This window comes from Corvus hawaiiensis, chromosome 8 (genome assembly GCF_020740725.1).
Source record: "Corvus hawaiiensis isolate bCorHaw1 chromosome 8, bCorHaw1.pri.cur, whole genome shotgun sequence".
Classification (NCBI taxonomy): domain Eukaryota; kingdom Metazoa; phylum Chordata; class Aves; order Passeriformes; family Corvidae; genus Corvus; species Corvus hawaiiensis.
The window spans coordinates 14,571,274-14,583,730 of NC_063220.1; the positions used below are offsets into that span (position 1 = coordinate 14,571,274).

The 12,457-nt window shown below is 48.7% G+C and overlaps 1 protein-coding gene across 3 annotated transcripts in view; it reads right to left on the bottom strand.

Annotated features, from left to right (window-relative positions):
• HPSE2 (heparanase 2 (inactive)) overlaps nt 1-12,457 on the bottom strand; it is a 107,158-nt gene that overhangs the window by 21,459 nt on the left and 73,242 nt on the right. For 2 of the 3 annotated variants that reach the window (XM_048311690.1, XM_048311688.1), the window contains one exon: nt 1,893-1,940. The exons of the other annotated variant lie outside the window; for it this stretch is intronic. In XM_048311690.1, the coding sequence (XP_048167647.1) occupies nt 1,893-1,940 (48 nt within the window). The remainder of the gene's footprint in view (nt 1-1,892; nt 1,941-12,457) is intronic. 3 annotated transcript variants of the gene reach the window in all.

The window sequence follows — 12,457 nt, forward strand, 5'->3', positions numbered from 1 at the left end:
CTCTTGTGGAGAGCTACACCAGCCTTCCAAACCACAGGTTGCTGCTTCAGCACCAGACCTGATAAGCACTTCACACTGATCCTATAAGAAAAGGTTTCAAAGCAGCCATGCAGGCAGATTCCCTGCACACCAGATGAAACTCCACATCTGAAGCCTGGAAATTTGTTCCTTCAACTCATCCAAGGGCTTGGCCCAGTGATCAAGCCCTGCTGCAGAAAGCAAATTCCTGGACTAAGTAAATGCGATCAGCACATCGTGTAATCATGAAAAGCAAACTCCCAGATGAGACATAGATCATCATTGCACAGCATGAGCCTGTAAGTAACACAAATCCTGCTCCAATTGCTCTGCTACCCCACTGTCCCCATTGCATCAAGCTGCTGCTGCCTGGCAGGGAAGCCCAAGGAGCTAAACACCCAGGCAAGCACACTGAGACAAGCCAAGCTCCAAGAATGGGACTCACAGGTTGCTGGCCATGCCTGGTGCTATAAACCCCTCTGAGGTGCCTGCAGTTGCTTCTGCAGAAGCCTCCAAGGTTAACACACTGACACAGAGACCATGGGGGCACTTGCAAGAAAACCTTGTACGTTAAACCCCATTGAGCTCTACTCAGGAGCAGGTCTCCAAATGGCCAAGTGATGGATTTACAAGCCCCACTACTGCACTTCAGCAAAGCAGCCTGAGCACCCCATGAAGGGTCACTGTGAAGAATCAGCTTGGGAACAAGTCTTGTGGGCAGCACACACAAGCACACGCTGGACCTGAGACCCTGGCTCCCATGCTCAGGCCAGTGTCCTGCACGGGAAGTTTAACCCAGCATGACAGCAAATCCACTTTATCTGAGAACCGTGTGGGCTCATCATAGTTTTTTCCCTCCAGTGAATACCTGTCTCTGAAATGTGTCCTTTCTGTGGCAGGAGAGAGTCCTCCCCACAAACCCTATTGCTATCAGTTTTGGTGGTCACTGCTGTGCTTGTACGGTGCCTCACCTTTGCACTGGCATTTGCACTCCCACTGCAGAGAGCCACAGACTGCCAGGGACCCTACCTCTGGCCACAGCATGCAAACTGGGGCAGGTGGAAATAAGAGGAGGAGAAATATATTTATGGATTTTCCCTCAAATAAGAAAACCCCTCCCTCCACATAGTGCTTGTTACACTCAGTGCTACAGCTCAGAGCTTCCTTTGCTCTTCTGAAATGCAGCATTTGTGGGACCAAGAGAAAAAGCAGGTAACAGCACCTCTCTCAGCTTCAGCTGGGACAGGATCTTGGATGTTCATCCCCTTTCAACTGATATCTGCTCCTGGGGCTCCACCTGCATGTAGGACACAGCGGTGTGTCTGTGGACACCCTTACAAAACAGAGTGGAGGCTGGGGCATTACGCATTTACCTTTGGACTAAGCTTCCTCTCCCTTGTCTGGATGAACCAGTTTAGATTCAGGCCAGTGGGCATGAGGAGACAGTGATTGGGATGAAAGGAAAAGGGCTTTCAGATTGTCCCATACACTGTAACACGTGGCTTTTGCCTCCCTGTTGTCCCTACCCAGGCCACCCCCAGAGCTGCCTGTCCTCCCAGCTGCCTCTGGAGACTCAGGAGTCCAGTGCAGGGCTCTGTTTCCAGCAATGTGGCAGGCCAGGCATGCAGGCAGTGGTATTTTTATCCTGTGCTTCAGCTGCAGAGGTAAAGGTTATTACATCCACTCCTGTAATTGTTTGAGAGGCTCGAGAGAGAAGGGCAGAGCCTCCTTCACCTGTTTATATGCAGCAGGACAGAGGAGGTGGCTGTAGCACATGTGCCCCTTTGACACCCAGAGAGCACATCAGCTCTGTTCCCAGTGTCTGTGATCACTGCACTGAGGGCTGGAAAATAGAAGGAATGGTGAATACCTACTGTTGCCAGGTAACAGCATCCACTGTGCCGCCGGCCACTTTCAGGAACCTATGGGAAACAGAGGAAGAAACCAGATAAGCCCAGTGTTGTCACAGGGGAAATCCTAAAACAACCAATGCTCATCCTACATCGTGAGATACCAAAGGTGGCCACTGTGCCCACAAATACATCCTAATGAAGCCTTTGTGTCCTTAAATAGAAGGAATAAATTCTACTTAATCCGAATGCTTGTAGCAAGCACAGCTGAGGACAACGAAGTGAACCCCAACTGGCAGCAGAGCTCTGGGCATCATTTTGGGGCAGGTAGGGAGGGCTTTCAGAGCACAACAGCATTTTAGGAACAAGATCTTGAGGTAGGTACTAAATTCTGTGACTTTAACAACTCCAAATAGCAATTAAAGAACATGTTTTAAATGTCCATCTTAAAAGGAGATAGTTCTTATCCCACAATATGTATTTAACCTGAGGAACTCTTTGCCTGGATTCAAGCAAGGATTGGAAAATGGAAGAAAATGGGAAAAAAACCCCAGCAAAACTATTAGATGCAAAAATGCCACCTCCTGCTCAGGAAGCTCCTGAGCCTTGGAGGAAGTGAGCAAAAGCTGAACCAATACTGCTAAGTGCTTATCTTTTTTTGCCTCTTTCTTTGGCATTAGCTACTAGCAAACTGATGGCATTCTGACCTGGATGCACTTTTGGTTTATTCCATTCCTGTGCCTAACCACAGCAGTTCCATGGACAAGGTTACAGTCAGTTATATACAGGTATTATCCTCCTGATGGCTTCTGACCTGACTAAGAAAATAACTCTTCCAGACAGCTCCTGTTTGAGTCAGACTTGAGGCTACACAGGTCTACCTGCTCACACTGCCAGTCCCAAAACCAAAACAATTCCTAATCTTGGGCCCCATATGCAACCACCACAGGAGGAGCTGGTAGCTGCAGGGGTCTCTCCCTGGTTCCCCAGCCCAGCAATCCAAACTGCACCTTGGAAAACTGCAGCTCCCACGAGGAAGCCCAAGTAGTTCTTATATTCTTATGTTTAGGGGCACAGATGTGGAAACACAGAAAGGCACACTCCAACTGGACAGGCACGTTGTCTGTGCAGGAGTGCAACGTGCACTGAGTGGCTGATGCATTTTGGAAGTGATATGCACACACATGACAGGAGACATTTGCTTGAGTTCATCAATATGCTGAGAAAGGAAACAACGCTGTATTTTCTTGGGCTGCTTTTGATGCACAAGGATCCCGAGAACAAAGCAGGAATGTCACAGCTGTCCTGACTCCACACGGGGCTGAGTGGTGCTGGGTCCAGCGACCCCAACGAGAGCCCCATGACTGAGGGTAGGGAAGGGGAAGGTTTGTGAGGACAGACCATGAGACTATTTGTCGTGGCAGGGACGAGCAGCAGCTTTCCGGCACACGAGCCTCTAATCAGGTCTGAAACAAGAGCAGCAAGCTTCGGGCTAAATATAGCTCGGAAATGATCATTCTGATTTTAAATTAATGACGATGGTCAATTATAGACTGGGACAAAAGGGCAGCTGGACCCTGTGGAGCATAAGAGGATGCTGGCAAAGGCAGCAATAATAAATCCCTGCAGACAGAGAGGGAAGAGATACAATTAGAAATGGAAAAACAATAACATGCTGTGAACTCCTGTAGCACTGATGCATCCCCGATTCTGCTGCCCAGCAGTGCTGTGAGCTCAGCTCCCAGGCTCTGCAAAAGATGTAAAAGCCTTTCTGAAATGCTTTTACATCTCTCTTGAGGATCAGGCCTGGAAAACCAGTGGCAGTGTGATGGCTGGGGACAGTTCCTCCCCAGCTGAGCAGGGGGAGGATATCAGCTGGGCCAGCCCTAGTGCAGCCATTGGGAGTGGTGTGAGCTCCCCACAACTCACACTGGTCACCTGGCAAAAAGAAGATTTTGCAAATATTGCTGAGGAGACGTTGCTGTTGTATAAAACTGAGTGTGCAGACATGTCAAAAGAGTCAAAAAACCCAGTTCCCAGGTTTAAAATTCTCTGTACAGGGGCTGCTGCCTAAAATGTAATGCACAAAGTGTGTAGGAGTGAACTAATGAACTCTAAACTGAAATTACAAACACAATCTGTATTGGATTTGAAGATCAATATGTTGCAATTGGATTTGAAAATTAGCCCAACTTGTTTTCTGACCTCAAATGCTTTACATTCTGGCTGAAAATAAACCATCCTGGACTTCATTAAATCACCTCTTCAGGCTCAGCTTGGCACTCTCCCTTCACAGACCAAAACCATGAACAGACCAAGCTTAGAGGAAGAAGGTCTCTGGTTTTCCTTGCCATTTCCATAGGACCTACAACACCATTGAAGACACACCTTCTACAGTGATGTTTGAGCAGGGACTGAAAAGCAAAGCAAGTCCTCATTATAACCTCCTGGAGCAGCAGAAGCAGGACATCCATATGTCCCATCTCCCCCATCTCTAGGAAGCTACTTGGCCTCTTGTTAAAAATTCCTGAGCAACTGTTCTAGGGCACAGGCATCACTCAGACAGCACAGTGCAGACCAAAAACAGGACAGAAAAGCCCTGGCTTGCTTAGTGTTCCTCTTCTGCCTCTATAATATAAAATAAATCAGTTAGCTCTGGTAATATTAAAATTTTATGATAAAATATACATATCTAGCTCAAATTTTCTTTTCCATGTCTGTTTTTCTTTCTGTTTTCTTCCTTTTTCCTTTTGTTGAGATTTTTGCAGGATGAAGTTCCTGATAGTTCTTCAAGTCCTGCCTTTAGAGGTGGAGTTGTTCCTGGAGCACCCCAGATGTCTTGGGCATCTTTGGTCTATACACTCCAAAGGGCACCTAGAGCAGCTCAGCAGCCAGCAAGTGGTACTGCAGGAGCAAGAGATGAAAACCTAGGGGAGGTGGAGATGCAGTAATGCACAGGTATCCAAATATCCTCATTTTAGGAATAGGGATTTAACTAATCCCTTTATTCCTATAGCACTTGTGCTGCTCCATCCACAGATTTCGAGGCCACTGAAGATCCATACGGTCAAGACGACCAGTGGTGACACATTTTCATTTGGGATTTCCTGGGCTGCGCAATGTCCATGTGCGTGGCACGGCGCAGGCACAGCGAGCCAGACGCTTCCGGGAGAGCTCAGCTCCCTGCACATGTGCTGCACAGATGGGCTGGGCTGGCACAGTAAATCTGCCATTTTCCTACACACCGGGGTCTCTCTGTGAGCACCAATGGACCCTGCAGCGCATGTGCAATAAATCCCTCCCAGGAGCAGTGGGGCAAGCTCAGCCCGTGCTGTGCAGGCTGTAGGGGCAAATGCTGGAGCATTGCCCCATAATTCAGAAGGGTGGCAGCCCCAAGGCCTGCCCATGTAGTACCCCTGGCTGGATTTCCACATATCATAAACCTGGGCACGTGTTAAAAACCTCAAGAAAAGTCCTCAAAATCTTCTGGGACAGCATTTCTAGGTGGGAAGGCAGAACACAGCAGAGACGTGTGGAGGAATAGGAACCTTGAGTACGGAGTTTGTGATACTGAGGATGAGACAAAGTCACTGAGCTTGATAAGGACATCTAAGTGACAGAGGGTAGGTTTATATTAGATATTAGCAAGCAGTTCTTCACTGTGAGGGTGACAAGGCACAGGAGCAGGCTGACCAAAGCAGCTGTGGATGCCCCATCCCTGGAAGTGTTCAAGGACAGGTTGGATGGGGTCGTGGGTAACCTGGTCTACCGAAAGGTGTCCCTGCCCATGGCAGGGGGGTTGGAACTGGGTGATCTCTAAGTTCCCTTTCAACCCAGCCCATCCCATTATTCTGTGATATGTCCATTTTCTTACCCTTGCAGCCGGGCCTGTGCCAGCATCCCATGCCAGCATTGCTACCTGTGGGGCCCTGCGTTGAGCTAGAACTGAGAAAAATGTAATTCAGCATTGCTCAGTGGCTCAAACAGTTCACAGCTCTGTCCCAGAAATGGTAATGCCAGCGCAAGGTGGGGCTCACCTCACAGGTCATGAATGAGCTGGGGGGGCGTGGAGCAGGAGGGCTGCAACACCTCAGGATGGTACTGATACCCAAACTCTGTACTGTGACACCATGGGTCAAATCTGACCTCTTCCAGAGCATCTCCCATAACCACATCTCCCAGGACCATGACTTTCACTTTAGTGTCGGCAGATCTCTGAAATACATCTCCTGTCCTGATTCACTGCTTGTCATTCATGGAGCACCTACTGCAACCTTAAGTAAATTGCTCCCATGGTTAATTAGCCTCCAAGTACGTTATTTCTCATCTGAATGTGTCTGGTTTCAGCTTCCAGCCACTGGAATTTCTTAGGCTTATTCCTGATACATTAAAGAGACATCCACATTTGGAAATCTCTTTCCCACGCAGGTAATTTCAGATTGTCATCCTTTAAATTTAAAAAAAAAGAAAAAAAAAAAAAAGGCGATGCTGTAACAAAGAATGCAGCTGCACAAAGAAACAAGTTATTTCAGAGCTGCCCAGCTGGTTTAGCATCTGACTGACTCCCGAGTGCTGGACTTGACAAACATGGGTTATTTCATCTGCTACTCCCTGAAAAACTACAAAACAGAGTCCCCACCCTGCACAAGCCCCAAATGTAGGAACAAGACTGGCCTGCCTGTGGTCGTGGTGGTGCCCTGGCGGATCCCTAGAGCAGGGAGGCAGATCTCTGCCCCAACAGTGATGGGTAGAAAAAACTTCATCTTGTGTCTCAGCTGGCTGGTGAGGGGCACTAAGGCACAGGCTTCACCTACTTACTTCTTCAGGTTCCAGCAGCACAGAGGGGCACTAAGGCACAGGCTTCACTTACTGACTTCTTCAGGTTCTGCAGCAGCAGAAACAGGTACTAGACCCCACCAATGCCACATGCTGCAAAGCCTTTATCCTGAAGTGCTGTATTTCAGACAGGATTTTCATTCTGGGGAGCAGAGTCTGGTGTGAACTAGGTATAAATCTGCTGATATATTGTATTCTCCACCTGCTTAGCATCACCTTTCTTCAACCAACCTGATCTGTGGCAGGGCTGCACAAGCCTTCCAGAAAAGAGGGCTTTATGTCCTTGGGGGAACTCAAGGAATTAGGAGACAGGGACTCACCTACCTCTAGCCTCCACAACATGCTGTGACAATTTCTTACACAATGCCATTGCATACCACGTGAATAACCTTCCTCCTTCTTTCCAAAGCTTCCTTCCAAACTTCTTTCTGCACCATGGATAAACCACCCCATTCACAGGCTCTTGGGCCTTGGTAACATTTCCTCTGAGCTGCCTCTCTTCTGAGCTGAAGAGCCTGTTTAATCTCTTCTCATGTGAAGAAATTACATACTATGCACATCCTCAGCTCCTCTCCCTGTAACTTCCTGGTTCTATTACATCTTTTCTGAGGGGAAATGACTAAGATTCTAGATAGTAATCAGAATGAAGGTACAAGGTGTACTTATACAGTGCCATAATCTCATCTATGTCTTTTCTTACCCATTTTGTTCTTCCTATATGGGTGACTGTGATTCTGGCATTTCAGAAATCAAATTAAGTTTCAGAAGTAACAACTATATTAACTCTTTCCTCCTACAAGAGCAGCAGCTAAATCTTTTGCTTATATCTCAGCTCCTTGACCCTGCTGTACAACCAACTGCAAAATGAGTCATCACATCCTTCGCACCTCATTTCAACATATTTATGAATTGAGTCACTCATAAGTTCAATGCTACCAGAGCTTGAGTTCATGCTGCAGTGACCCCCTCCTCCCTTTGTATCATTAATTTAAAGTTCCTTGTCTTGTGGCTTGAATTTTTGCACAAAATTCTTGCTCTGGATCTCTTGAGTGTCCTGGTACAGTGTGTGCCACCAGCCTTGTGGTAGCTTGTGTAATACAATATGGCAAGGATATACTTTTTTTAAAGAAAGTCAAATAGCCAAAACAGCTTCTAAAAATGCAGTGTTTACAAGTCCCCTGTGTCAAATATGGCAGAAGTCCTTGTCAGCAAGAGGACGGGAAAAATGCCTACATTCATTCCTAAAATTCATCCAGAGTCCTTCCCTTTGCCAGATACCATCTACTCCAGTTACTTATTTCTCCTTCTTATTTGAATTTAAACAAACAAGCCCTGTCCATACACTGTCTTTGGCTGCTATTTGGATAAAAACCAATGCTTGAACTGACTGAGGTGTGCTGACCTGCACAGACAGACACAGCCCTCTCCATCCTCCTGGTGGCATAGACATAAGGCAAGGGCAGATATCATCAAAACACTACCAAAGTCTCTCCTATTTTTAGCACCTTGATTTTGCTTTGGTGGAACCCCAGTGTTCAACTTGTGCCATTTCATGAGCTTTAAGCTAACAATTCTCTCTACCAGATTAGTGTTAAAAACCTCAGCTCGGGGTTGATTTGTGGGTGAAAGGAGCAGGGCTAAAGAGTGAGTCAGGTATTAACCTGACCCCTACTTGGCTGCCCACAAATAACTAAGATGTGCCCCCTCCCAATCCTGGTTGGGATCCACAGCTTATATCCACAGCTGGCAGGGAGGAAGGGCTTCGCTACCACTGGCAAAAGTGCTTCTCCAGCTTTATAGGCTCCATTCAGAGCGCTGTGGAATGACATCACCAAAAGGAGACACGGAGAACCAGGCGGGTGGTTAAGTCTCCACAGGCATTACAAACCAGGAGCAAGAGGCAGTAAAATCATGAAGGATGAGAAACTCTCGTGCCTTGCAAGGGAAAGACTGACAACTGGAAGCCTCCTCACCTACTTCTGCCATGTGGCTGGCAGTGCTGTGGCTCTGTGACCAGAGGATGGATGCACAATGGTGATTCAGTGGCAAAGAGGGGCCAAGGAGGCTGGAAAGAGGGCAGAGAAAAAGCCAAGGAGGCACAAGACCTGGTGACTTTGAGATCTGTGGGATGAGGAATAGGGAAAGAATGTAGCTCCAGACAAGATTTTCACTTCTCTGGTGACTCAGCAGTCTCAGGACCTAAACTGGCCACAGAGCATCAACAACAGGCAGTCTAGCATGGGCAAAAGTGCCTCCAGCCCTTACCCTGCTGCATTGCTGCAGCTCCTGCCATGGTGGAGGTAACACACTGAAGCTTGTGAGTGTCCAGTGGCAAAAACTGGGCTACACCAGCTGAGGAGCAATGGGTCATGAGAGCCCAGAGCCAAATCAATGCAGACATGCCAGCCTAAGTTTTGTACCACATGTTCTGAGCTTTAACATGTTTTAGCATCTCTCCTGCCTGATAGCTTTCCCTCGTGTTTCTTTTCTTCCAGCACCAAATGCAGCCATGCATTAACCTTTGTGTCAGATTCCTGATCTGCTGTTAAAATCTATGTTAATTCCTTAGAATCCCGTATTTTTTTTTTTCCCTGAGCAAATTCTGAGCAGGTCTGGGATTCCTGTACCCGCAGACGCAGTAGGTAGCTAACATGGTCTGCTCTGCAACAGCTCAGGCTGCATGAATGGTCTAATTAACACCTCATCAAACTCAACTATTGGTTGTGTCTGGAGAAATTCTCTCTTGCACCTGTGCATCCACGAGACAGCATTTGTAGCCTCCTGCACAGCAGGCCCAGCCCTTGGAGCAGCGCTCCACTGCAGAACCTGTCCTTGCAGAGCGTTCCGGCTCCAGGCCCTGCCGGCCCAGAGTGACACCGATGGGTGTGGCTGCTCTGAGCTCTTGCTCCATGCAGGGTGTTGGAGGAGCTCAGGGGCAATAACTCAGCACTGAAGGGTGTGCGAAGCCCAGGCTTCTGTGCTTTAGGCTCTCCTCCCCTCACTATATCCCATCTCCACCACTGGGAAGTGCACAGCTGTCACCCAGCACAGCTCGGTGTCACCTGCCTAAGGACAGCCTCGGCAGTGGACAGCGTGCACACCCTCCTATATGCAGCAAACCTTTGGGTGCCCAAACTGCCCATTGCTGTAGCAGACCCCAGAGAGAGGTGGCACCTCAGGAAGGGTTCAGTCCCACCCTGTCCTGGAGGACAGGCATAGGGATTTAGTCAGAAGAGCCCTGGAGGTGTCCATCTCCACCACTGATTCAGACAGAGCCTGATGTTCAGCAGATACAAATGCCCAGCTCATGCTGACACTGCCATTATTTCAGGACAAAATTTTAACACAAAGAGTACGTTTTGCTTAGTTGCTTAAGATAGCAGCTAAAAATGGTCTACAATGTTTGGAACACAGAGCATGGAACAGGAAAATGTTATTCTAGTTAATACTTCACAGTGAGACTTTTCTCTGAGTGTTTTGGGACCTCAGGTATCTCCAGAGGCTTTCCCTGGAGGACATCTCCCTGGGCTTCTCTGAGGTCTCCTCTCCCATTTCAGCTCATTTCCATTACTTCCCTCACCAAAACTCACTTCCTCACTTTGGTAACAAGGCAATGCTTGCCTGGCAGACAAATCCACCCATCTCTCTTCGGGGGTGTCACCTCAGCCCTCCAGCCTTAGTTAACTCTTGCTGCATAATCTTCCACTTGAAATATCTCCTCCCACCTGGTTGACTTCTGCTGTTCAGCACATTTTTTTTAAAAGAAGAGAAAAATTGCAGATTTCACATCATCAGGACTATGAGCTGCACACACTTCAGTCAGGAGCCTTCATCCTACTGTGAACACTACGTAGACCACTCATGGTCTAGCAAGGCAGATGGCAGATTTGAGAGAATCTTCCTAAATTCCCTCTCCTCTCTGCTGTTTGCTGACTGTGTGTGGCTCATTCAGGACCCTGAGAGGCATGTCCTGGCTGTGACAGCACCAGGCACATGCTGAGCCACATCCCGCTGACCAGTTCTGGATGCTGCAGAAGAAAGAGCTCTTGGTAGCACTAACCCACATATTGAAGAGACCTTGGGGAGCTACTGGGAATAAAGCTCATGCTGTCAAAGAGCTTAGGCACTGGGGTTTGTTTGTTTATCCTTTTGCAACTCCATGTCCAAATACTGCAAATGAGTGTTAAACCCTTTGTCTTTGTGTAATCAGACTTATTCCTCCTCTTTACGCCCTGCCTGGAAATAATGGGGTCTTTATGTGGAAAGACAAGCAGCTCTTTTGCCACAGGACCTTGCGGGCTGTATGGCCATGCAGGCATGTGCTGCTTGCCGTGAGCTGCAGACACCAGGATTTGGAGTGCAGGACACAAGGTTTCTCCACGGGAGAGACAAAATACGTTGAGCGCCCATGTAACAGAGTCATCCTGAAAGGCAGGGATGGCAACAGAGAAAAGCACATGCAGCTTGCAGAGCAGGCATGCCCATCACAGCTTTTCCACGGCAGTTGGGGGTTTATGGAGAGCCCCCACTATCCCGTCACCAGGGCTGCAGCTCTTACACACCTTCCCTTTCATTTGAGATGGAGTGTCTGCCATTATCTCCACCAGACTGTATACTACAGCCTTGCTCCCAGGCTTGCCGTCAGTCAAAACACAGCCCAGAAACATTTAGCTGCTGGACCACCCTGGCCGTGCGACTTGGCTCTTCCGACCCCTCTTCTCTGGGACCCGGCTGCGGTGCACGAAGGGCAAACACAGCAGTAGGACTTCCCTTTCTCTAATAGCTTCTTGGCTCTCATCCCCATTGTTTTCCTTACTCAGCCCGCTCCTCCCGGCGCTAATAGATTTCCTGCTGATCAAGGCTACTACAACATTTTGTAACTCCCCCTGCGCCGCTCTCACGCGCGGCACTGAACGCGGGGCTCCGTCAGGCGATGCTCTCACGTGGCATCGGTGGTAGCTGTGGTGTGGGCACAGGGGCTGTTCCCCCACTTTGGTCAGTGGGAGGGATGCTGGCGTCGCAGATGGTTCAACCAGCTTTATGGTCTCTTTGTGCTGCTGCAGCAGAGCTGAGAATCTGGCCCTGGCTCCCTCCCCGCCTCGCTGGGGACTGCATCAGTGTGCTGTTTATTGTTTCTGCCAGATCATTCCTGCAGATGTTAATGAATGCTAGACCCAGCTTTGCTCCCAGCAGAGTCCCTTCCACACCTCCCCCTGCCCAGCCTTCTGCACTGGAGTTTCTGTTTACAGTCCTGCAGGGAATTTCCCTTCTGCAGCATGGTCTTCGAGCTGCACAGTCCCAACTCCTGCTGCCAGCAGGCTCCCACACCTCCCTGATTCCTGTAGCTGTCCAGTGTCACCTCCAGGTGTCTGCATCCCTCTCTGTCACCATTCCTTCTCCACCTCTGGCCCTCCCAAACTAGAGACATGCCAGTTCCCCTAGGAGGGAGAAGAGAGCTTGGCTAGTGAAGAAAGTTGCTATAGGTTCTTCCTCTGCACAGATGGAGAAAGCACAGGGAGAAGAAGTCACCAAATAGGAAGAGCAAAGCAATTTGTCCAGGAGGACCCAGAGATAATAACGTCCGCACTGGTAAGTGGTGCCAGGACCCACATCCTGATCCTGCAGCCCAGGGGCATGCAGCAGCCTGCATCCACACCACTGCATTGTGTTAACATCCCAACAAGGTGGACACCTCAGTCTGCCTGTAATTGGGAAACACTGGAAATTCTTGGGAGAGTGTTAGTCAGTCCATC